At 46.5% G+C, this 26,579-nt stretch overlaps 1 protein-coding gene across 2 annotated transcripts in view; it reads right to left on the bottom strand.

The window, feature by feature from the left end:
- The window catches only part of LOXL2 (lysyl oxidase like 2), a 91,799-nt gene that overhangs the window by 59,404 nt on the left and 5,816 nt on the right, over positions 1-26,579 (bottom strand). For both annotated transcript variants that reach the window (XM_024213513.2, XM_024213514.2), the window contains 2 exons: positions 23,534-23,978; positions 18,060-18,235 (listed from right to left, as the gene is read on the bottom strand). In XM_024213513.2, coding sequence (XP_024069281.1) covers positions 18,060-18,235; positions 23,534-23,897 — 540 coding nt within the window. In that variant the 5' untranslated portion in view covers positions 23,898-23,978. The remainder of the gene's footprint in view (positions 1-18,059; positions 18,236-23,533; positions 23,979-26,579) is intronic.

The following is a 26,579-nucleotide window of genomic DNA, read 5'->3' as shown; positions in this document are numbered from 1 at the left end:
ATACAGACATCAGGCAGTAGGTTTGATCAATTTACAGTGCCAGCTCCTTCCAAGGCCAGTTTAAAAGTGGAGGAAGCTACATGAGGAAATCAAAGGGAATGAAAGCTCTGCTCATTATCAAAGCACTGGCCACGCCATGTGTTTCCTTCATCCTCATGACCACTTCAGGAGTAGCCAGGCCAACAAGGAGCTGAGCTCAGCACTGGAATACATTTCTGGGCCTGAGGAGGCCTTTTACACCTGTCAAAATGCCAAAGTTCCTGGTGAGATCACCACCCGTAAGTGTGAATCCTGGTCATGAAACCAGTGCACATGGAAAGATACAGCCTCATAAGGTGGTAGGAATTTAAATTCATCTCCATTCTAGATGTGCACTACTTATATTTTGGATCATGAAGAGAAGTAGGTACACAATCCCCCTTCTTATAATACTACCTAGCTTGTATCTAATGTTGTACATCCGTAGATCTCACAACACTTTACAAAAGGAGGTAGCTATCATTATCCTCGTTTTACAGATGGGGAAACTGAGGCACAAGGCTGCAAAGTGACTCGCCCAAGATCATCCAGCAGGCCAGTGGTCGTGCCATGAACAGAACCCAGTTTGAGTCCCAGCCCAGTGCTCTATCCATTGGGCTATGCTGTCTCCTTATAAAACCTTAGACAGTAAATTAAAGGCTGAATTTCCCAGTCCTCCAACCTTGTTGGCAAAAGCCACAATTCACATATTGCTGATCCACCGTCTTCCTCCTCATCCATCTTCTCTATTGATGCTTCTTTTCCAAATGCCTGGCGGCCTATCCCACTGTCCCCACAGCTATGTAAACATCTTTTTATTTTAGTTACCGTCAAGTTCTAAAACACACTTCAAGATGTTTTTGCTTCCAAAGCACAAAGTCACGAGGGAACTGGACATCTATTTACACTTTTTAATCAAAAAACATCTCCATACAGCCCTTCGCTTGCCCCAGCAGCCCTCCTCTCCTTTATTAAAGCAAAGGTATCAAACAGTTTATCGACTCCCCCATCACAACAAAGGCATTACCCAACTAACTCCATACACTTAAAGTGACCTTTAAAACCAAGCTATTTCTCCACCCATTCCCCATGCACTAATGTATAGCAGATCTGTCTTGGTTTGAACATCTGGAGCTGGCCATACATGCTTCTGCTGAGTAGCATTGACTTGAGTAATTAACCACCCAGCGTCCCAGATGAGAAGTAAGCACGGTAATATAGATGAGGTAGGACACGGAAGCGTCCTTAAGATCAGGAGAGTCTTGAGGGAGGAATGCCAGAAGCCCATTATTTAGATTATAAGCTCTTTGAGGCAGGGACCCCCGCACCTAACATGATGGGGTCTTTGTGAACGAGGGGAGCGGTTAGGAACTAATGCAATACAAATTGCAGAGGCTTTTGCTGCACAGTGAAGGGCTTCACAAGCAGCCTCCCCCTTTGCACTGGAAGTTGCCAGCATGGAGCTGACAAAGGGAAAATGCTAGGGAAGAGGATCAGCTGGCAGACATGAGACAGAGAATAGCAGCGTGCAGTATCATGGAGATTCTTCGTTGTGGCAAGTGGTCGCTTCAGTCCAAGAGAAGAAGGATACTTCTCTCCCTCGCAGAAGTGCTTTGAGCAGGGACGGCCAACCTGAGCCTGAGAAGGAGCCAGAATTTACCAATGTACATTGTCAAAGAGCCACAGTAATATGTCAGCAGCCCCCCCATCAGCTCCCAGCATCTCCCACTCACCAGCAGGCCTGTCAATCAGTGCCTCCCCCTCCCTCCCCGCACCTCCCAATCAGCTGTTTTGTGGTGTGCAGGAGGCTCTGGGGGGGAGGAGGAGGAGCGAGGGCATGGCAGGCTTGGGAGGGGGTGGAGTGGGGGTAGGACCTTTGGCAGAGCCAGGGGTTGAGCAGTGAGCACCCGCCAGCACATTGGAAAGTTGGCGCCTGTAGCTCCAGCCCCAGAGTCGTGCCTATACAAGGAGCCGCATATTAACTTCTGAAGAGCCGCAGGTGGCTCCAGAGCCGCAGGTTGGCCACCCCTGGCTTTGTGGATAAGTTCACAAGTTAATGGTTGCAAGTTGCTTAGGGGGAGGCAATATAAAATAGAAAGGTGAACTGTACCCCATGAGAAAACCTAACAAGGCCGTTGCTGCTGGATGGACTGGCAAGCTCAGGCTGACCTGCAGCAGACTATACCTCCATCCCTTTCCTAACCAGAGAACATCACGTTCTCAGGTCTATCTACTGCCCAACTCAGAACTTCTGTTAGGAGACAGCACTGGACCACCAAACCTGCCATCAGAGCCACCACCCTCCCATGCCATCAAAGTGACAGCCACAAACCAAACAGAAGGAACCACTTGAGCAAGCGGAAAGCAGCACTGCAAATTTATAGCATTAAACAAACCCACTGGTTTAACATGGCTGCACCTTAATTGATGTTTGTCTGGGCTTTGGCTGCCAGAACAAATGCTCAGATTTCCCCCTCCCCTCCAGACACACATTTATGTTGCGTGCGGGTTTGCATTTAGAGAGAAGTAAACATTTAAACTGACACAGAGAAAGAGTAAAACAGACTTGTCATAACAAACAAGAAAATAAAACTGTTCACGTCAAGAATACTTGAGAGTGGGTAAGTCGGAAAGCAAGATGTAGATGTGAAATCTTGTATCCTGTATTCAATCTACTCTATGGATAAATGGGGCTTTTCAGTTTCCAGGACTGTCAAGTCATCAACTTTCACCAGTACTGCCGGTGCCCTGACAAATAGGAGTCAAGTTAGTTGATAGTCCCTGCTCCAAAGAGCCATGCAATCTTCTTGTTCGGTATTTGTACCGTGCCTAGCACAGGTCCTGGCCTATGATTGGGGTTCTAAGGTGCAGCCATAATATGAATAAATAATAATAATGGTTTGATCTGGCCCGGCAGACTGAAATCCTCCATTTTGCTCAGAACAAGGACACGCAGGAGTAAAAGCAATACCAATTTCCTTCACGTATCTCCCTTCACCCACACGTTACTGATAGTTTATTTGCACTGGTGCCCAGAGTGTGCTAGGTGCTTCCCAGAAACACAGGAGAGTTGCCTGCCTTGAGGATCTCGCAGCCGCCTCTCACCATGAAAGGACAACCCTAAAGGGGTGAGAGAAGAGGATGTTCCCTGTAACCCATTCCACCCTTGGCCTCTTTGCTGAGGCTGAGTGGAAAACATGGGGTGGTGCTTTTCGTACGGTGGACTCAGAGCCACCAGCCTCATGCCACATGGGTCGTTGAAGACCGTTAGACGGCAATGACTTGCGCTGGATTCTAACCAGTGACCAAGAGGTACTTTAAAAAGCTCAGTATCCCCTCAGTTAGCCATTCCTTAAGTTCAGTGTAACTTTTAAGAGGACTATATTTTATTTGTATGCATTGGTGTTGTAACAGTGTCAGTCCCTGGATATTAGAGAGCTGAGGTGCGGGAGGTCATACCTTTTATTGGACCAGCTTCTGCTGATGAGAGAGACAAGCTTTTTATTTTATTTGTGAGCTTCTAGCCGTAATCTAGATAGGCAAGAGTGATAAACATTTCCTTTCTGCGTATAAAATAGCCACTTGGGTCTTCACTTACCCTAAACTGGTACTGCTAGGGTACCTCTCTGTAGCTAACCAATGATTAAGTCATTCTTTCGAGGGGTGTTCATTAAGGGTCTGATCTAGAGCCCATTTAATCAATGGGAATCTTTTCATTCATTGTATAGGCTTTGGATCTGGCCCTAATAGATGGGATAGACCAGCCTACCTGTCCAGTTCAGTTCTGGCACTCACTTCTATTCTTGATCAACAAGATGACTCCATTCATTGGCTCCGAGGATTAATGAACCACCCTCTGAAGTGACCTTTTAGAAGACAAGGCAGCCTATGAGTGGCCAGCGAATCGGATCACAATGATATTAATTATTGTTTGTGGTTCCCGAGATACTGCAGAGATGGATGCATGAGAAAGCTTTGGACAGAAGTGCACACCATCTGTATGGAACATCACTCTTCAGTGCTGGAAATTAGAATAGGCCCTTGGCCATATTTTCTAGCCTAGAATCCCACCAACTAGATAAAGCCTGCCATGCCAGCAGGAAAACCTCATTCATTTATACAAAAGGAACTAGATAAGGAAGATTTAAAATTTGCAGAACATCGTAAGAGGATAGGTTCCCCTGAAATCTTGCACATCCCATCCCGAGTCCTGAATAGTTATGTCTGAAGCAGATTATATACTACAAACACCACCTAGTCAACAAACCCAGAGCCCAGTACAACATGGTTAAAAGCTGTAATGTAGACAGGACTTAACTGTGTTCCTCCTCAATGGGGGGGGGGGGGGAAAATCTGGACAGGTGCAGCTAATCGGTACATGGTTAGCTCCTATCAACACTACAACTTTTGACCAGGTCCTTTGAACTGGTTACTGTTACCATCTAGATAGGGCCATAGGAAACAAGTGGATACATTCTCCGGGCTTTGATCTGACATTCTGATGCTCAGCAAACACCCCCTCAGCCCAAGGCATGGCGTTATGCAGAACGCTCAACGAGGCCTACAGACCATTCCACCCACAGTCTAGCTAGTGCTGGAATTTAGACCCAGGTAGCAGTTTTATTTATAGATATCCAAAAGCTGCAGCCATTACATATATTTAGTAGTGAATCCTATATTAAGCGAAGGGGCAGAGTTAACAAATATTTTTAAAAGGATGTTTTTGAGATACTTAAAAAACCCCCACCAGGTGTCTACTTTTAAAAATGTTATAGTAGGATCCTGTTACTGTAGCCCATAAAATTGCTAAGTATATTTACACTATATTTAGACAACACAAGGTGGCGAGACAAGCTATTTGAAAAGCAGGCCCTCAAAAGCGTATCCTTCACTCATGCTTTTGTGGAGAACACAAACATCAGAATGAATTCGACAGCTGCCAGTGTCTGGTGAAGCTTTTGAAAAAACATTTGGGACTCGAGTCTTGTTTACACTAAGGTTCATTTTACCCCACTCTGGCATGGAAAGGGGCCTTAAGGCAAGTATAGACTACATTTCCACCTGCTTTGAAGGCACCTTTGCACTGCCAGAACAGTGTCAAGGGGCCTTAGTGTAACTGAAAAATCAATCCCAGGGTGCAGAGATTGTTTGGCTTAGATCATTCTTGTTCTACCCTGGGTCAGTATCATTTTTCCATGATAAATTAGCAGAGGAATGGGCAAGACAGTGTGTCTAGAGGCGGGGAGTCAGGACGGTTGGGCTCTTTTCCAAATTCTTCCCCTCCATTACTGTGATTTTTGAGCAATTCACTGAAAAATCCGGTCCTTAGCCTTTCTTGCTTCGTTACACCATCTGCAAAATGGGCATCTAGGCCAAAAGGGGCATTGAAAAGCTGAATTAAATGGTTATAAAGTGCTTGGAGATCCTTGGGTGAAAGGAGCTTAAATGGCCAGGCCTTACATATTCCAGAGTAGCTATTATTGCCACTCAGCGTACGCATTATAACACTTATTGTTCCTTTCTTATATGCTCCCAAGGAAATCCAATGCTCAATGCACAGGTGTATTCAGAGACATTCACTGCCCTCCCAAGAACAACCGGATTTACTTTCCCCCCCCCCTCGCATTCACCTTGTTTAATCCTAGCAGGGCCTTAAATCTCAATCTCATTGTCTGTCTAGAAGCCATGCCACTACAAATAGCCTCGGTTACATGCTCCACAATCATGGTTAGACCCAAGCTATAAATCAAGCCACTAATGTGGATCAGAGAGCACACAGCTTCAAGCTTTATCCGGAGTTTAAAAAATGGAACCCAAAATAATTTCTAAAGCCTGGATACAATGTAATAGGTTAAATCCACCTCCCTGAAGCAGGGCTGGTGCTACCATTTAGGCAAACTAGGCAGTTGCCTAGGGTGCCAAGATTTGGGGGCGCCAAAAAGTGGTGCCCCCCATTTTTTTTTTTTAGTGTTCCTATGCCCCCTCCCCGAGCGCGTGGTCGCCGCTCCACTTCTCCCGCCTCCCAGGCTTGCAGCACCAATCAGCTGTTTGGCGCCGCAAGCCTGGGAGGGGAGGAGAATTAGAGTGGGGGCAGCGTGCTTGGGGAGGAGGCGGAGCAGAGGTGAGCTGGGGTGGGGAACTGCCACACGGCTCCCCGGGGAGGGAGCTGCCGCGGGGGGGAGGGGGGGAGCGCCTCAGGGTGGGGGGGGGGGGGGGGCTGCCGGGGGGGTTTGGGGGGGCGCAAGGTGGAAGTTTCACCTAGGGCGTGAAACTTCCTTGCACCGGCCCTGCCCTGAAGACAATGGAGTTACAGCAGGGATGAATTTGGCCATGTGTATTCTAGAACGTGGATGTACGTTTAGCCCTATCCAGGTAAGTACACATGTAAAGATTGCAGTAAATAGATTTACCAATTCAGTTTGCCTGTCTTTTCATTCACTAAGCTCAGCATTTACAAGCATTTCACACTACTCCGTCTGTCACACTCAGAAACCCTACTAGAATTTGGTTAGCCACACGCCTGCCACGCTTCCACTCCAAGACTGTTGCTTTTTAACCCCTTAGTGGCATGCTGCTTACTAACTACACACAGGTAAGAGTGATTACGTGGAGAGAGGTGATGACTCTCAGCAGTGAAGCTTTACCTGCCTTTCCCTTTTAAGGTTCACAGAGGCAAAGAGGTATGAGCAAACAACCCCAAGCCACAGATCCCTGCTCTCGTAACACAAATGAGATGCTGTCTGGGTATTTAGACTATGCACAGTTTTTTTTCCCCCAGGAGAGAAAAATTTCCCTCTGTAATATCCACTCACTGTAATTTAAACTTCCCAGTAGAGCTGAGCAAACACTCCTTTCCTAACTTCGGAAAGCTGAGTATTTGCACAGCCAAGGAGAAGGGGCAGCAGGCTAATTCTCACAAGCCAGCCGCACATTAATGGGGCTGCTCTGGTATGTGCATTTTTAGGATCATCCCCAAGAAATGATCCTTTGAACAAATCTCAAGGGTAAAACATGCCAGGACCACAGAAAATATCTGGCAGGAATGAAGAGGTTTTTTTGAATGGGTGAAAATTTGCCCTAAGATAAATCTGTTCTTTCTAGCCTGGTGTCTCACCATTTTATCCATCACTAACTCTTGGTTGTGACATTTCAGCCTGTCTCAACCCATCTGTTGCATGACAATGAGTCTTCCCCACGACCAGATCACATACCCCAGATCACACTCCCTGAAAGGGGGTTCCAAAGAGGATGGATCTAGACTGTTCTCAGTGGTACCAGATGACAGAACAAGGAGTAATGGTCTCAAGTTGCAGTGCGGGAGGCTTAGGTTGGATATTAGGAAAAACTTTTTCACTAGGAGTGTGGTGAAGCACTGGAATGGGTTACCTAGGGAGGTGGTGGAATCTCCTTCCTTAGAGGTTTTTAAGGTCAGGCTTGACAAAGCCCCAGCTGGGATGATTTAGTTGGGGATTGGTCCTGCTTTGAGCAGGGGTTGGACTAGATGACCTCCTGAGGTCCCTTCCAACCCTGATATTCTATGATTCTATGAAAGTAACAGGACAACTCAGTACCAGTGGGTGTCAAGAGTTCATCACTTGGCTTACAGCGCGGGGTCTGGATTCACCAAGCCATGTGTACTGGGGACACAACATCAGCAGCAATGTCTGTAGACGATACCCCCATTTGTTGAGATGATTAGAGTTCTTAGCCATATATAGTCACAAGTTTCTCCCAATCCCCAGTAGAAACGTCCAGCTTCAAAAGGAGCTCCACTCAGGCCTGGTCTACACTGGAAACTTACTTCATCATAGCTAGGTCTGTCGGGGGTGTGAAATCCACACCCCTGGAAAGATGTAGCTATGCTGGTCTAAACTTCCGGTGTAGACAGTGTTAGGTCGACAGAAGAATTGTTCCATCAAACTAGGTATCGCCTCTCAAGGAGGTGGTGTGACGGGTTGGATCACAGAAACCCCCTTGGGAGCTGCCACCCAATGTGCCAAGACTACCCCTGCTTCTGTTTTCCCTGCCAGCTCAGGATTCCAGCACCCTGTCTTGCTGAGCCAGCCACTCCTGTCCGGCTCCAACACAGGCCCAGGGTCTGAATCACTTGTCCCGAAGCTGCAAGTTTACCTAAAAACAGCTCACAGGAGTGTGCTTGTCTTTAGCACTCAGATGCCCAACTCCCAATGGGGTCTAAACCCAGATGAATCCGTTTTACCCTGCATAAAGCTTATGCAGGGCAAACTCATAAATTGTTCGCCCTCTATAACACTGATAGAGAGATATGCACAGTTGTTTGCTCCCCCAGGTATTAATACATACTCTGAGTAAATTACTAAATAAAAAGTGATTTTATTAAATACAGACAGTAGGATTTAAGTGGTTCAAAGTAGTAACAGACAGAACAAAGTAAGTCACAAGCAAAATAAAATAAAATGCGCAAATCTATGCCTAATCAAACTAAATACAGATAATCTCACCCTCAGAGATGCTTCAGTAAGTTTTTCTCAGACTGGACACCTTCCAGGCCTGGGCACAATTCTTTCCCCTGGTACAGCTCTTGTTCCAGCTTAGGTGTTAGCTAGGGGCTTCTCCATGATGGCTCCTCCCCCACTCTCTTCTGTTCCACCCCTTTATATATCTTTTGCGTAAGGCGGGAACCCTTTGTCTCTCTGGGTTTCCACCCCCCCTCACTGGAAAAGCACCAGGTTAAAGATGGATTCCAGTTCAGGTGACATGATCACATGTCACTGCAAGACTTCATTACTCACTTGCCAGCACACACATATACAGGGAGACTCACAGGTAAACAGCCATCTGCAGACAATGGGAGTCATTAAGATTCCAAACCATCATTAATGGCCCACACTTTACATAATTACAATAGGCCCTCAGAGTTATGTTTTATATTTCTAGTTTTAGATACAAGAGTGGTACATTTCTACAAATCAGATGATCATACTCGGTAGATTATAAGCTTTGTAATGATACCTTACAAGAGACCTTTTGCACGAAGCATATCCCATTTGCATTATAGTCACTTATCAAATTTTTATAAAACTATCCCAGTTACATTATATTCACTTATTATCATGTTTTTATAAAACCATATAGACTGCACAACGTCACAGGTGGATTATCTAAAGTGACGAGAACCCCTCCTGTCACTGTCACAAGTGTCTACACTGAAGCGCTGCAGTCAACAGCTGTGCTGCTGTCACGTTTTAAGTGTAGACAGACACCTGCTGTCCGTCGTGTACGGGACATGTATGCTATGAGGGCACTATGAGGAATGCTAAAGCATCAAGCAGCATAGAGGCACAGCAGGACAGAGCGAGTTGTGTCCTGTTTCCCTGCAGTCAAAAACCTTTGTCATCCCTTGTGCTCACCACATGACCAGCTTTCCCCTGCTACTGGTTCTTGTTGGGAACCACTAGGGAGGAGGAGAGTTGGGGGGCATAATGGCCAGGGAGGAACAGGAAAGGAGCCAGCATGACGTGACATGGGCCGCAGTGGGGAGCTGGGTGGCAGCGACAGGTAGGTGGGTGGAGCGATGGAGCGCTCCCAGGGGAACAGGAAGACGAGCGAAGGGCGAGAAGTATGGTTTAGAGAGAATGGGGAAAAAGGTCTCCTCATCTATTCCTCAGTGCCGCTCACAAAGAACTAATATCAGTGCGGTAAGAGTTAAAAAGTGCAATTTTTCATGATGGAAGGAGTGGGATCTAGTGGTTCAGACAGGGGTCTGTGAATCAGTACTTCTGAGTTCCATTCCCACTTCTAACACAGACTCCTAGGTGGCTTTAGGAAAGATTTCACCTTCCCGTGCCTCCGTTTCCCCACTTGTAAGAGAGGGATAATAGCCTCCCTGGGGGGTTGTGAGGATGAATTAAGCCATATTAATAAAGCACTTTGAGACCATCAGATGAAGAGGGCAAAGGGCTATTATAATACCGCTTTGCCACGCAGCATGAACCAGTGGTAACAGTTTAAACAGCTGTGCCTCAAGGTTCTGTCTGTAACCATCAGCTTTTCCATAATACAAGAACCCCCACATTGCTGAAAGAAGGGGACTTAAGGACACTGATGCATGTGACTGAAAAGCTCTGGGGAAGGCTCCTTTTGTTCAGCTGCTAGAAGAATTATTGCTTCAAAGAAGCAATGAGCAGGTATATTCTTTCATGTCAGGATGGCGTCGGAAGGAGCAGGGACAAGAAGAGACAATCCTCAGACTATGAAAAGAGCTGTAATGGAAAAAGTCTTTCTGATCATATACACAGACCAACCTTTTACAGTCATCTCTGGAAAATTTCGTCCTCTACACTTTACTTGCAGTGTTTCCAGATTAGGAACCCGAGGGACATTTCCCAATAAAAATAACATTTGCTAAAGGGATATAATGTTGCTTCTGAAGAGTGTAAAGATTTTGCCTGTTTGATTTTAGGAACCTGGGTCAAATCCTCAACTGGTGTAAGCCAGAATAGCTCCACCGACTGAGTCCCACTGAAATGGAGTTACACCGATTTACACCAGCTAATGATCTAGCCTTCTGTATTAAACCTTAATAATACTTTACAGTTCTAAAGTGTTTATCCCAAGAGGATCTCCAGGCACTTTCCAAACAAGTAATCTTCCTTACCTATCTCACAAGGGGGCGGTGGCATATGATCTCCATATTACAGATGGGAAAATCTAAAGCACAGAGAGGTTAAAAGTTTTATCCAACGGTCACATAAGGCGTCAGTGGCAGGTCTGGTAATAGAACTCAGGAATCGATAATCCCTTAGGACATGCCTACACATGCAATAAAAACACCTGCGGCTGGCCCATGTCAGCTGACTTGGGCTCATGGGGATTGGGCTGCAGGGCTATAAAATTGCAGCGCAGACGTCAGGGCTCAGGCCGGAGCCTGGGCTGTGAGACTCGTCGAGGTGGGAGGGTCCCAGAGCCCAGGCTCCAGCCTGAGCCCTGACGTCTACGCTGCAATTTTATAGCTCTGCAGCCCAAACCTGTAAGCCCGAGTCAGATGATATGGGCCAGCCACAGGTGTTTTACTGTGGTGTAGCCTTAGATTAAAATATTTAGCAGCGGCATCTGATAATTCATAGGATTAGCACTCAGAACCCACTTATACCAGAGAGAAACTTCACTCTGAAGTGGACTGGAGTATCACTATATAAAGCATGAAAATCAACCTAAGAAATCTGAGACTTCAACAATAAATCCTGACAGTGAAGTGGTGTAACTGAACTCACCCACATAAGCAGGTTCCATTGTACATAGCCACACAATCCTCCTACACATTCATTTAGGAAATGCCACAGTTGTTAAGAATTAGGCCTTTCTATGAGAGAAAGATGCACTGGATTTGTTAAAGCTGTAGTTTTAAAGCCCCTTGTTTCGGCTTAAACCAAGTTTATTTCGGTTCATCTTAAATTGATTAGGAATTGCTTTAAATTAAACTAAACTAAGGGTGTCCACATGGGAGGTTTGCATTGGTTTAAAAGGTGATTTAAATTAAACTAGTGGAATTTTCTCACTTAGACCAGGCCGTGATGCTCCTACTTAATAAAGAATTTCAGGCTACCAGAAACCTTCCAACTGGAAAAAGTGGATGAGTGGGAGAAGACTGCATCAGATGGACTAGAAGTGAAAAAGTAGGAGTGTACCAAACAGTTTCCTTTGGTGAATCTGAGCAAGATATGCAAGATTCTCAGACATGCAATGGAAAAGCAAAGACTTTCAACATTCATCCGCACAGGCATCTTGACCTCCCTGTTTCGGATCTTATGACCCTCTGATCTCCTCACCTTTGGTTTGAAACTATGTCATACCAGCTGCTAACAACATAAAGCGAAGATTAGCCTTGGGGGGGGGGGGGGGGGAAGAGAAGGTTAGATATTTAGCAGCTAGCTGTTACTGAAAAATACCTTTTGAATGGAATTTTTAAAATTCATAGCCAATCACCCTTAGCCTTGGTCTGTGGTCCTGCTGTAATAAAACAGCAGAAGAGAGGACCTTCCAGCATGCCCTGACCTCTCAGAGGGATGTGATAAAATGGGTTTGGCTGTGCACAGTAGGAGCAATAGTATGTTTTTATCCTACTTAGGAGACCCCAACAGTTCAGGCAAAGTAATGTGCAGGAGGTAGGAACACAGCAATATTGGGCCATATTCTCAGTGGGTGGAAAGCGGCATCACTCCATTGACTTCAACTAAGCTACACCAACTGGTGCACCAACAATCAATTGCATCACTGCTAGCAGGGGAAGGAGAGGGATTTCGAGAACTAAACCCTTCTTCTGTCCTGCCTTTGAAAGGTTTCATGAGATAGTCCAGGGGTCAGCAACCTTTCAGAAGTGATGTGCTGAGTCTTCATTTATTCACTCTAAAATAAAGTTTCGCGTGCCAGTAATACATTTTAATATTTTTAGCAGGTCTCTTTCTATAAGTCTATAATATATAACTAAACCATTGTTGTATGTAAAGTAAATAAGGTTTTTAAAATGTTTAAGAAGCTTCATTTAAAATTAAACTAAAATGCAGAGCCCCCCAGACCGGTGGCCAGGACTCGGGCAGTGTCAGTGCCACTGAAAATCAGCTCGTGTGCCGCCTTCGGCACGCGGCCATTGGTTGCCTACCCCTGAGATAGTCGCATGCACCAGCCAAAACTCAGGCTTTATCTCCCTTTCTGGCCTCTTTCATGCTATAATTAGAGGCCAAATTTTTCAAGCCTAGGTGCCTACACTTAGGACTCTAAATTCATATTTAGGCACCTAAACAAGGGAGGCCTGATTTTCAGAGGTGCCGAGCTCCGCTTGGAGCTCCAGGTGAAAGCCAGACCACTTCTGCAGGGAGGCTGTGCAGCCTAGTGGATAAGACAATAGGACTGTGACTCAGGAGATCTGCATTCTATTGCAGGCTCTGCAACTGATGTTTGGTGACACTTCACCTCCCTGTACCTCAGTTTACCCCAATTTACCTCCTTTGTGAAGTGCCTTGAGATCTAATGATCTGGATGATGGAATGGATTGCAACCTCAGCAAGTTCGTGGATGACACTAAGCTGGTGGGAGAGGTAGATACGCTGGAGGGTAGGGATAGGGTCCAGAGTGACCTAGACAAATTGGAGGATTGGGCCAAAAGAAATCTGATGAGGTTCAACAAGGACAAGTGCAGCAGTCCTGCACTTAGGACGGAAGAATCCCATGCACTGCTACAGACTGGGGACGAACTGGCTGCAGAAAAGGAAGTGGGGATTACAGTGGATGAGAAGCTGGATATGAGTCAGCAGTGTGCTCTTGTTGCCAAGAGGGCTAACGGCATATTGGGCTGCATTAGTAGGAGCATTGCCAGCAGATCGAGGGAGGTGATTATTCCCTTCTATTCGGCACTGGTGAGGCCACATCTGGAGTATTGCATCCAGCTTTTGACCCCCCACTACAGAAAGGATGTGGACAAATTGGAGAGAGTCCAGCGGAGGGCAATGAAAATGATTAGGGAGCTGGGGCACATGACTTACGAGGAGAGGCTGAGGGAACTAGGCTTGTTTAGTTTGCAGAAGAGAAGCGGGGGGGATTTGATAGCAGCCTTCAACTACCTGAAGGGTGGTTCCAAAGAGGATGGAGCTCGGCTGTTCCTCAGTGGTGGCAGATGACAGAACAAGGAGCAATGGTCTCAAGTTGCAGTGTGGGAGGTCTAGGTTGGATATTAGGAAACACTATTTCACTAGGAGGGTGGTGAAGCACTGGAATGGGTTACCTAGGAAGGTGGTGGAGGCTAGAGGTTTTTAAGGCCTGGCTTAACAAAGCCCTGGCTGGGATGATTTAGTTGGGTATTGGTCCTGCTTTGAGCAGGGGGTTGGACTAGATGACCTCCTGAGGTCTCTTCCAACCCTAATCTTCTATGATTATTAGGTCATAAATAAATGCAGCTATTTACAAGGGTCATCCATATTATCCCACCGTGTTCAAGCCTCTAATAGAAAGAAAGGGGTGGATGCGTCATGGCAATAGAGCTGGACTAAGGAGCGGATTCTGCAGTCTTTTCTAAGGTAGACATGGCAACTTTCCATTGACACAAGAGGAAGAATGATTTTGTGCTAACCACATTGGCCCAAGTTTAAGGAGATGCGGGTTCAATTCTTTCAGTCCACAGATTTCCTGTGTGATCTTTGGCCCAAGTGATTTACTCTCCCTCTGCCTCAACTGGTAATGGTGGTAATAATGTTTACTGACATCAGAATGGGGTCTTATAAGAACCTAGACAGATTGAGGGTACTCACCCTGTGGTAGGATCAGGCCCCTAAAAGAGAAGTTCCACTTTCTTTGCAAACACAATATGCTTAAGTCACCAACGCTCCTCTGCTATTCCTAGGAGGGCTGCTACTGTCCTTTAGCATGGATGGTCCGAGAGCCTCAGAGATCAGCCAGGCTGTAGAGAATTTGACTTATTTCACACCTTTTCCTACTCCTGCGGGATCTTGTTAGTGACTCACATTTGCATCATTTAAACTGCTTAAACTTTGCTTGCAAAGTATAAAATGAATCAAAGCCTCAAAAGCAGCAGCAAGTCGGAACAAACCAGCCCTAAGTTAACCCAACGTGTTTAACTCATTAGTCAAACAACTCTCTGCTTTTCCATTAGCTAAGCTAGAGCTCTAGATTTTATGATTAATATCGGAAGCATCCCCGAGCGAGATGACCTCTGTCTAGACTGATGCATGTTTTCCTCCAGCCTCTGTGCTGATAATTCCCGGGTTGCTACGGGGAAGCAAGCATCTGCCAAAGCTATCTCTGATATTCCAGGATTTTGTATATACTCCCCTATAAACAATGGTGCCATTGAGCTGGTCACTGAGAGATCCCTGTTAGGATACGAAAGGCCTCATTTCCCTTCTTACTCATTTATGGGAAGCTGCTAAGGGGATGGTGATGGGAAATGGGAGAAAGCCACTGTAGCAATTCCTCGCGCATCTGCGACGCCTTTCACAAGACCGTCTCAAAGCTCTTTACGCGTTACCCAGTTGAAGCAGCCCCGTGAGGTAGGTCAATAGTGTCGGGTGGGAAAACTGAGATACACAGATGCTAAATGGCTTTACCCAAGGCCACAGCTCGTTAGTGGCTGAGCCAGAACTCTTGGTCCTCTGCTCTAACCACTGAACTAGCACTCAAAAAAAAATTTGTATTTTTCTCCTTTTTCACAAGGCCACCAATGTATTTCCCCTCTGTGATTCTGCTGCAAAGCAGAGGGTGGCTAGGGCTTCTGGCACGGGGTTTTCTTTCCACTCAGGTGTGAATGCCAATGCTTATGCCACTCATGCTAGGAGAGTGTGGGCCTATGTCCTCCTCTCGTGGCTGGTCCACACAAAAGGTTTATGAGTCTGCCACAGTAACCATCTTAGGAGGCTAAGTCCTTAAGCTCAAGCAGTAGAGGCCCCTGCTTTGGCAGTGAAGGTCATGGATTCAAACCCCACAGTCTGCTCAAACAGGGGCAGCTACATAGCGCCATCCAATGTGGAGCCTGAACCCATGAGCCTGGCAATAAGAGTCATGGACCATAAATTCACTCAGGCTACGTCTTCACTACCCGCCGATCCGGCGGGTAGCAATCGGTCTATCGGGGATCGACTTACCGCGTCTAGTGAAGAAGCGATAAAATCGATCCCTGATGGCTCTACCGTCGACTCCGGAAATCTACCGCGGCAAGAGGCGGAAGCGGAGTCAACGGCGGCGCAGCAGCGGTCAACTTGCCGCCGTCCTCACAGCCAGGTAAGTCGACCTAAAATATGCCACTTCAGCTACGCTATTCACGTAGCTGAAGTTGCGTATCTTAGGTCGACCCCCCGCTGTAGTGTAGAACTAGCTTCAGACAGTGACTCGGAACATCAGACAGTTTGAAGAGTGCCCAGGTGAGAGTCTTCCACCATCTCCTTCATCCTGGAGAGCTTTCCCCCTCCTTCACAGACTCATCCCCATGCCACAACAGCCACTACATTTGCAGTTCTGTGACCAGCTTCTCAGGTGACGGATTCCATAATGCAAATGGCACCCTCTTCCTTCTAATGGCCGAGATCCTCTCTCTCCCCCCACCCCCACCCCCGTCGACACCACACACATACTGGGAGGATCTGAGATTACTACAGAACTAGTGCGTGTGGTGCCCCCACTAGGCCATGCCCTACGCATCCTTAAACAGGGAATGCTATATTTCTTCACCATCTGCATTATATTTACCATCCTCCAATGGAGCACTCTGTAGGAACCCAATGTTAAAAGGTTATTGCTAGTTATTCTACAGCCAACAATCCTTTGAATAATCTTGTTTTAAAAGTGCATTAAAAAAAACCCATATCCACTATTGTAAAACGTGTCCGCAGCCAAGCCAGGACTTAGCCACAGAAACCACTCTGTGGTGTCTCAGATACCACAGATTCCCCCTTATACTTAGGCTAGGATAGAACTGTGGTAATTGGATGGGATCTGCTGGCAAATGATGACGAAGGGTGATCTCTTTATTTGCATATTAAAACACTACAGCACTGTAAAGAGAGCAACTTTGCACGGAGTCAGCACTAGTCGTTTGCAACCTGAAGACACTCAGAAATCCAAGATGGACAGAATTATTTGCTCACCTCGCTCACTCTCTTTCCACTACAGGATTCTTCCTGGCAGTTTATTCTCAAGGAGGCTGTCAAGTCTAGTTTTAAAATGACTCAAGCGACAGAGCTTCCACCATTTCCCATGGGAAACTATTCCACAGCCTAATAGCCTAACATCCCAGTTAAGAACTTTTTCCGGATGTCCTGCCTACACTTGTTAAATTTCCTCCCAGCACTCCTAACACTAATCCTCAACTCCTTCAGACACTCCGCAGAGTTATCACAGCCCCTCTCATCATCCTTTAGCCAAGCGGCACATAAACAGTTCTTTAAATATTGCCTTATAAGTCAATCCACTCAAACCCACAACTCTCGGAATCTGCTCATGTCCGTGGACAACTCTGTTGTACCCAAATGTGACCATAAGACCCCAAAGAGAAGCCACATCACAACTATAGAAAATGGCACCCAATAATTCATAGCATTTAACAAATAAGGAATTCATCTAATTACAAGGACAGTATCACACACGTTGTGTCTTTTGGATTTGATTCGCACTAATATTAAAGCATAATAATTTTTTACTCTTGTAAAAGGTGATCCACAAAGGAAAAATAACTGGGTTTGTACCTTCTCATATACTACAAAAGAAATTCTAAAAATGTTTGTTTAAAAATATCAACATGTATCTTTATTTTATTGCTGACAAAAAAAATCATGTCTAAGAAAACACCCTGGAATATTTGCTTGCTGTTATAGCTGGATTGTATATATTCTTAAGACAGCAAGTAGGACTCATGCAGAGCTATTTGCCATTAAATATATTCCACCCTGGAATCAGCTGTATTTTAGTACTGATAGAGGTGATTCTAGTAAACAGTGTATAGTTTGTAAAGAGCCTTGTGATTCTTCAGGCTGAAAAGGTACTATATGTTATTGTTCTCTATTATTTATATTACAGAAGCAGCTAGATGTCTCAAATGAGATCAGTGCCACATCATGCTAGATGCTGACAGTCTCTGCCTCTAGGCGCTTCGGTCTCAATAGACAAGACAGACAAAAGGGTGATAGAAACTGTTATTATCCCCATTTCACAGAGGTGGAGCTGTAACATATAACATCTTATATCGTAACGTGTACATTAAGTCTAAGTAGATAAGAAAAGAGCCATCCATAGGTCAAGTCACGAAAGCATCGTGCAGTGCTGTTAAATACCAGATAGGATCATTTCCTCAAACCCAGCACGTGACATGGGCTTCAATCGAAACGCCAGCTCTGAACATCTCATGCACTAGGAAAGTTTGAGCATGGATCCGAATGCTACAGGTTGAGCCAGTCTCTACCAACAATTTCATCACTTTGGCAGATACAGCGCCTGATCCAGACACCATGGGAAGACTTCCATTGGGCATTGGATCAGTTCCTTCAAGTTATAAGTGCATTTACCTCTATTTGGTTGAGGAACGGCTTGTCAAACTTGAAGCCAGGGATCCTCTTTTCACTGCAGACGACTCCCACGTCTTCGGTGTGTTTGCAGTCTGTGACGCCCCAGCCGTTTGTGGTACATGCTGCCAGCGTCACCTCTTTGCCAGTACAGTGGACATTGTCCATCCAGATTTTGCCTGAGGAGGAAAGAATTGAAAGACTTGAGACACCAGTGAGCAAACTGCAGAGATGGTAAATCTAGATTCACTAATAATTGATCTAAAATGAGCCTGACACACCAGTTCTGCTAAGTGTGTGTTCCCCACGGTAAATCCTGTCAAAGGAAGGTCTAAAATCTTTACTTAAACTGAGAAAACAGCTAAGTTAATTCAGTCTATCCAGGCCTGTGCAGGACCCACCTCAGGTATTTATAAACCAGAAACACAACGGTGAAGTTGAATAAGGTACACATTTAGGGTTAGATCCTGAGCTGGTGTAAATCAGCATCGCTCCATTGAAGTTAATGGAGCTACACCAATTTGAGGATCTGTTCTTCAATGTCCAATAGCAACCATGTCTGCATTAAGAGACACAAGCCAAGAATTCCCAAACTGACTAATGAGTTGGGGGCCCCAAGTGGAGACACCTTATAGGGGCCTGATTTTCTGACAGTGCTGAGCACCCACCCTCTGAAAATCAGCTCCTTTTAATGCGTCTCAGGTCGGGAATCCAAAAATCAAGTCAAATTTTCAAATCTTCCCCACCTTAGGTACTGTAAAAGCTTAATTTAAAACATGAAGCATGTAGTGTAGTCGTTTCAGATAGATACATGAAATCACAGTGATGCTGTGCTCAGAGAGTTCTGCGCTTTGCACATTGTATCCGTAATGAGTGTACGCCAGGCACCGTGTCTCGCTGCAGATAGTCCTGTTTCGCAATGTGGAACAAAATCCTTTTTTCTTGCGTACCATCCCCTCTACCATTTGCATCCGCACATAAAGGAAAGGCAGGCAAAAGTGATTTTAATCAAACTTCCTCATGGTAAAAGCTAGCTTCCCTTGATGACGGCCACTTCAGAGCGTCTGGTGTCAGTAGGTCCCTTCGGCTCAGTTGATTAGAGCATGGCTTCCAATTGCACATGCCATGAATCAGTTGTCTACATCCAGCCTCTTGCATCCTCTCTAATATGTCAAATCCTGATTAAACTTCCTTTTGGAGAGAACTCTGAGTTTTGATTGAATCGGGTCATTTTTTAAATGTGTATTTTGGCCCAAATTTCAATGGGTGCCTAATGACTTGGGAGGCCTGGAATTCCAGGTGACAACTTGAAACACCTTAACAAGGCCGGACTCTCAGGCTAGGTCTACACTACCCGCCTGAATCGGCGGGTAGAAATCGACCTCTCGGGGATCGATTTATCGCGTCCCGTCGGGACGCGACAATCAATCCCCGAATCGACGCTCTTACTCCACCAGCGAAGGTGGGAGTAAGCGCCGTCGACAGGAAGCCGCAGAGGTCGATTTTGCCACCGTCCCTACAGCGGGGTAAATCGGCTGCGATACGTTGAATTCAGCTACGCTATTCGAGTAGCTGAATTTGCGTATCTTAAATCGACCCCCCCCTGTAGTGAAGACGTAGCCTCAGACAGCGCTGAGCCCTGACTTTCTGAAAAATGAGGCCTCCCTTAAGGCATCAACAAGTTGGACACCTAAAATCACAACCCACATCTCAACACCATGGCCACCCTCTCCCTGCAACAGCTGATGAGGGTGAGAAAACTTACAGCATCACATGGAATCTACCATCCCCACTCTGGCCTCTGTATAGTGCCCATCCCTGGAGTCTTTAAGGGGCTGATTTCAGAAGCACTGACCATTTGCAGCCCCTCGGGACTTCAAGGGGAGCTGTGGGCCTCTGAAATAAAAATCAAGTCCTGCATGCTTAACCCACGTGTCAGACCACAGGGGGTGTCCCACATTTGGGGAATCAGAAAGAGATTCCCCCTCCCCCAGCTGTAACAATCCATTCTGACACCTTTGAAAGTGAGATGTATAGGACCTCCTAGGCGTCAGTGCTACCATGTTCTATACGAGGGATCTGAACTGTTTTCCCAGGCCCTGTGCCAAGCCTGGGAATGGCCATGGTGCAATGCAACTCTCACGGTGGTCACACGGAAGGAATCCCCTCCTCTTCCAGTTTTGAGGCTGCTACTGAAAACACCAGGGCAGCCTCTGAAACTGCTGCAGTCCCTCCTCTGTCTCTCTAACTAGGTTCCTATATATCCCCCATCGTCATAGCTTCAGAGAGTGTGATTACACCACAACCAAACACCTGTGGCTGGCCCGTGTCAGCTGACTTGGACTTATGGGGCTATAAAATTGCAGGGCAGATGTTCAGGCTCCAGCCCAACCCCAATGGCAATTTTATAGCCCCATGAGCCCGAGTCAGATGACACAGGGCCACTGTGGGTGTTTGATTGCAGTGCATGTAAGCCCAAGGTTCGAACTCAGACTCATGCCTAACCGCCTTCCATCTACACACAAGTCACACTGACCCAGGGTTCCAGGACCCCATGGGGGTGGAAGGGCCAAGCCTCAGTCAAGCTGGGATCCAGGATTCAAGCCCCATGTCTTCAATGTAGATGCAGCCACAACAGACACATGCTCTAGGAGTCTGCCAGAAGCATCCCACAGGCAGACTTTCTTTGTCCTCTGGACAGTCAAGTTTGGTGGATAGTCAAGTTTCCCCCCCCCCCCCCGCCCCCCGCGCCCTGCATCATGAACAAAGGGCTAGAGTGGCCACATTTTGGGTGGGCGCTAGGAAGTCTGGGATATGGTTGGTTGGACTCGGGCCTGCATGACACCATAACCCCAGGTTGGGACCCAGGCTTCAACAATTCCTAGCCAGGGGTTACAAATGATGTAAATGCTCATGCCAAAGCTTAACAAAGCCAGGATCTGATAACTTGAGTTCTAACAACCCCAGGCTCACATTGCAATGTAGACATACCCTGAGCCCATAGTGCCTCATACAGCTGCTTTATTACATTTGGCTGGTTGATTCACCATATCCTAGATCCATCAACCATGCTCCTCCTCTCTTCCAGACCAAGCCACACTCAGATCCACCCCCAGCCCACAGCAATGCAGAAATTGCCCTGGTGAATCCCAACTCCACGGCATGGGCTCCCTGCGGCACGCAGAGAAAGAGCACTCACTCTAAGTGAATCAGAGGGCAATGTTTTGTTTAAAATGTCACGGCCTCTTCCTTGGAAATCTCCTGCTGGACCGTGGGAGCCAAGATCCACAATGTGGGACAACATTTGAGGTCTCAAATTTCTCTCAAGTCAATTTTAAGCCCTGCTTGCTTTTTACGGGTAATTTTATAGGTGTGGGTGTTAAAGAATGGTGTTAAAAAACTACGGACCAAATTCATCTCCAGTGTAACTGCAGGGAGTGAATGGAGTTGCATTTAGCGTGAACCTGGCTCTATGCTTCATGCTACCAATTATAAAATATTCAGTAGGCAAACATTTACTTATGGTAGATAAGACAATTAAACATATAGTTATTGAGGTTTATGGAGCTACTAAACCCCAAATATGCTTTTAATAATCAATTCCTACATATAACAAACCAATATTTGCCTTCCTACATCTTAATTCAATGCATATTTGGAAGGCCCAATCTGAAGTGCGATCGGGTTGATGTCTCGTCTGTAACAGTCCACTTTACAGCCAAGCCATCTGTATGCAATATCAAGGAGGACAAAAAATAAACACAGTTTCATGTAAGGTTCGGCCTGATGAGAACTCTTCGCCTGCCAGAGCTAGTATGTTAGTTTCCTGAATGATTACTATAAAGTGTGTTTAATTACATAATTAGAAATGCAGGCTGGGGGTCTCACAGGCTAGTCCAGAAGCCACTCAAGGCAAACTGCTGCACTCGGCAAAATTTCAGTCTGCCGCCCGCTTCCTACCAGTAATAGACAGTCCCTTATAATCTGAAGAGTCAAGACACAGGGCGGGAAGAAGGAAGGACTATTATCCCCATTCCACAGATGATGAAACAAGAGACACAGATTAAGTGACTTGAAGAAGGTCGTACACTCGTAGACCACCAGATCACATCATCTGACCTCCCAAATATCACAGGCCACTGACGCCATCCAGCTCCTGCACACTAAACCTGACAACTGAAATTAGACCAAAGAAACTGAGACCCCCGGGAGACTAGACTATGATGTCCCACAGGCGGAGAATATGAGGGAACTGAGGTGCACCAGTGCCTAAGAGCCCCACAATGGCAGGGAAATGGTTAAGTGAGAGATGCCCAAAGAACCCTGGCAAGTGACCTGCACCCATACGCTGCAGAGGGAGGCAACCCTCCCCCTCCGCCCCCCCAAAAGGTCACTGCCAAACTGAGCTGGGGGAAAATTCCTTCCTGGCCTCACCTATGGCAATCAGTTAGACTCTGAGCAGGTGAGCAAGAACCAACCAGCCAAGCTCCTGAGAGAGAAAGCTCAGTGTCCTGGCCCACCCTGTCCAGTGTCCAATCTCCAGCCATGGCCATCCATGATACTACAGAGAAAGGAGATCAGCGACAACCACGACCCCTGAATAGACTTGGGGGAAAATATCCCTTCCTGACCCCTGTAGGCTGCTGGCCAAAAAACCCTGAAGCATAAGCTTTTGGGAACATAAGCTATAAACCAGAAGTTAGCCCCAGGCCTGCTGAGCCCTGCCCCCTATCATCACAAGCTACCTTGAAAGGTCACAGAGGGGAGCCTGTGACAGCCAGAAATTAAACCCACATCTCTTGCATTCTAGTCTCATGCTTTAACCACAAGACTCCCACCCAGCCTCTCCCAATCTGAAATTTCTGGGTACCCTAAATCTCAGTTCCATTAGCACCAGCGGTGGTAACCTGGGAATGGGGTCTGAGTCACTTCCTCTTCTCCTAGAGGTGGCCCCCTCTAGGCCAGGGCTGAGCCACATCCTCAGTCTGTTGTGTTGACACATCAAGGGCTTTAATCTCCAGTTTGCTCAATCGGACCCCTCTCAATAGCACTAAACTCAACTCAGGCCTATCTACACTGACACTTAATTCTTGGCTAGCTGGGACGTAAATCAACCCCACGGTAGCCTGCCGTGCGCCAAGTGTCCTTGCAGACCCTGCTACCACGCACTAAAAGCTCTGTAGTGTGCTTCGATCTACTCCGCTTTGAAACAGGAACGGATTAAAGCACACTAGAGAACTGTTAGGGCACAGCAGCAGGGTCCACCCGGATACTGGAGTGCGCAACAGGCTAGCGCGGAACAGATGTACGCCCCAGCTTGCCATGAACGAAGCGTTCATGTAGACAAGCCCTTACGTTCATTTTGTTTCAATCATTTGCCACTGGAAACCCCACCACGGCATGGGCACGCACAGGAGGCCAAGGAAAGCAGAGTGAACGTAAACACAAGGTGGGCCGCAGAAACCGGGCAACTTTACCTTCTCCCTTTCCATACTTGGAGCTTGACACCCAGGACACAGCCTCCACGTAGCCCAGCTCTCTGCACACCACGTTAGCGGCGTGGATGGAGAAGTCGTCGTCACACACTGTGCCCCACTCCCCGTTGTAGAACATTTCCACCCGCCCCTCGTTGTGCTTCCGCTTCTGCCCGGCCAGCCGCAGCTGAATCTTGGGGACATTGGCCGGCTGCTGGGGGGCGTGGTATTCTGAAGGGGGTTGCTCAGGGTAGCCGGAATAATAGGGCCAGTGCTCATACTGGGCAAGGCCCAAATGGCTCAGACAGTTGAAGAAGAACAGCCCGATGAAAAAGTGGTTACGGTTGAAACTCAGGCATCTTCCCATTTTCAGCCCCCACGGTTCTCAGAGCCAGCTCCTCTCTTTAGCAGGTGCTGTTCAGTGCAGGTAGGATGCTGCGTGGGTTGGCTGAAATGAAAGAAAAATCTGTGTGAGAGGTAAAACATGATAACATGGGGACTTATTTTTCCTCTCTAACCAAGGGACCTGACCAATGGAAGGATGTGTCCAAGTTGCCCCCTCCTGGTGTTTTAGCGAAACGTTTCTGAAATCAAAGGTCTTGGGTTTGTTCCACAGGGCAGCGGAGACAAATGTCAGAACCTCAACATGGTGTGTAACAAAGAATTCCTATTCTCCAGCCAGCTCTAATCTGAAAACAATTCTTTATGGAACTGCATTTATAATGACTAAAGCAGACTAACCTATGCAACAGTCTGATTGAACAAGAGTTTCACCATTTTAATTCTGTGGCCATCTGAGCAAATGTACAATTAAAAAAAAAAGCCAAATCCATCCTTTAAATGGTGGAAAAATAGAGAGGAAACAAAATAAAATAATGTGGTCAAGAATGGAGAGATTTACATTGCAGCTTGAATTTTCCTGATTCCCAATATTATGACATACGGCATATTTCCATTACTGCACATCTGGCTTCATCTACACAGAATTATTGTATGCAGCCATGCACAGGAATCATTTTTAATGTAGATTTGTCTGACGTTCTCGGGCCTCTTGGTAATGTTATAGCTCAACTCCAGCCATAAGTCAACTAGATAGAAGTCCAGTGGTTAAACTACTTCTACACGCTTGCAGTGAGTGAAAGTTCAGAAACTGTTCACTTAAGGTAGGAGGAGTTATTTTCTGGTTAAGGAACTTGAGCCAGACGTGGTGCTGAACTGAATGTCAGTTCATTTCCTGCCCCAGCCCTCAGATATTCCACATTGTCATTCATGCAACCAGCACATGGAGCAGTCAGGGAGTACACGTGGAGGTTAGCGGCTGAATAGTTTCCAAATGAAGCAATGCCAGAGAGCAGTGGGAAAAAGCTCCCCAACTCCCCAAAGCAGTATCGTTCCCTGGCAGCAGCCAAAACACAGGGAAGGAGAGTCACCAATACAGACGTCTAGAATGGAAGATCGGTCAGTATGTGCTAGGTCTGCGCTACCCCAAAAGGTGACAAAGAGACACGGGCACAGGGAAACCTGGATAAAGTAGCCTTCCAAGTGGCTGAAGGAGGTTGTGTGATCTACTGGACCAGAAGCCAGAAAACTTGGGTCCTATTCCCAGTTCTGCCACCACACTGCTAAGTAGATCTGAGGCAAGTCACTTCCACCTCAGTTTCCCCTTAAGTAAACAGGGATGATGATACTGACTCTCCTTTTGTAAAGTGCTTTGAGACCTCTGGATGCAAAGTCTCTCTCTCTGAACCAAGTGCAAGTAACAAAGGTGGGTGCATTTGAAACATCCCTATTCGTGAATGGCACAGTGGGGTCGTTAACTATGGTTCAAACAAAACTGGTTCGGGGAAACTAGGGGGAATAAAGCGCTACAAAGTGCTGGGTTTGGGCCAAACCTTGATCTTGTTAACATCATGGATTCCCATGAACTTCACTGGACTAAGATTGATTTCTAGGCTGTTGTACAGGATTCATCACTGCGGTAACTATACACCTCAACACCCCTTGAGGCCAGGAAGCATTATCCCCATTTCACAGATCAGGAACTGAGGCACAGAGAGAAAAGCAACTTGCCCACAGTCACACATGGTGTCTGTGGCAGAGCTGGGAGTAGAACCCAGATTCCAGAGTCCCAGGACAACCCCTCAAGCACATGACTTGTCTTTTCTTCTGACAATTCATTAAGGGGGTTTGCCAATGAAAGTAGAGTGAAATATGCGTTATGATGGAACTTAATGTGCCTTTTTTTGCATATACGAAAGGCTCATGGGGACCAGATGCTGCATAAATCACTCCCAGCACATATCCACTGCTTTCAGCAGAGTTATGTTGGGACAGCACTGGATGGCCAGGTGAATTATGAGTTTGGTTTTTGTTCTTGGCTCCTGCCAAAACATCTGGTATAAACAGCTACCACAGCCCACATGCTGACGTGAGCCAATAAGGCAAATCTTAATGCCTCAAGTTCACACAGGCAGTCGGTTAGCTCAGTGATGGGTCCAGGACAAGAACATTTAAAGGAACAAATGGCAACTCTCTGAATTAGATAGGTTAAAAGCACAGTGGACAGACTTATGGCTGCATCTTCCAAAGCCACCAAAAACACCCTAGTGAGGAAAATATTCACAGCAAAAGGCTCATCCAATGCTATGGCTGAGATTTGCAAAGCCTTCACAGGGATTGGGACTCCCCTGAATCTCAGTGGGAACAGAGCATTTTAAATTCCCCAGGCAACTGAAAATCTCACTCCATGTTCATAAGATGCTCCATTTGTGCCAGCACTGTTTAATACCTTTGTACTTTGGCAAACCACTCTCTTAAGCACTCTGATCTCCCTCTAAAGATCTCAAAACACATTAATGATTTAAGCCTCACCCCCATGTGGGGTAGGTAGGTCTCCCCATTCAGGGAAAACTGAAGCACAGAACATTAATTTGCCCAAGAAGTCAGTGGAAGAGCCTGGAAAAGAATCCAGATCTCTGGACTTCCTGTTCTGTCAGGGCCGGCTCCAGGCACCAGCTTAACAAGCAGGTGCTTGGGGCGGCCAAGGGAG

This window comes from Terrapene carolina, unplaced genomic scaffold (genome assembly GCF_002925995.2).
Source record: "Terrapene carolina triunguis isolate 2854851 unplaced genomic scaffold, T_m_triunguis-2.0 Scaffold53, whole genome shotgun sequence".
NCBI lineage: Eukaryota > Metazoa > Chordata > Testudines > Emydidae > Terrapene > Terrapene triunguis.
This window is presented reverse-complemented; position numbering and strand designations above follow the sequence as displayed.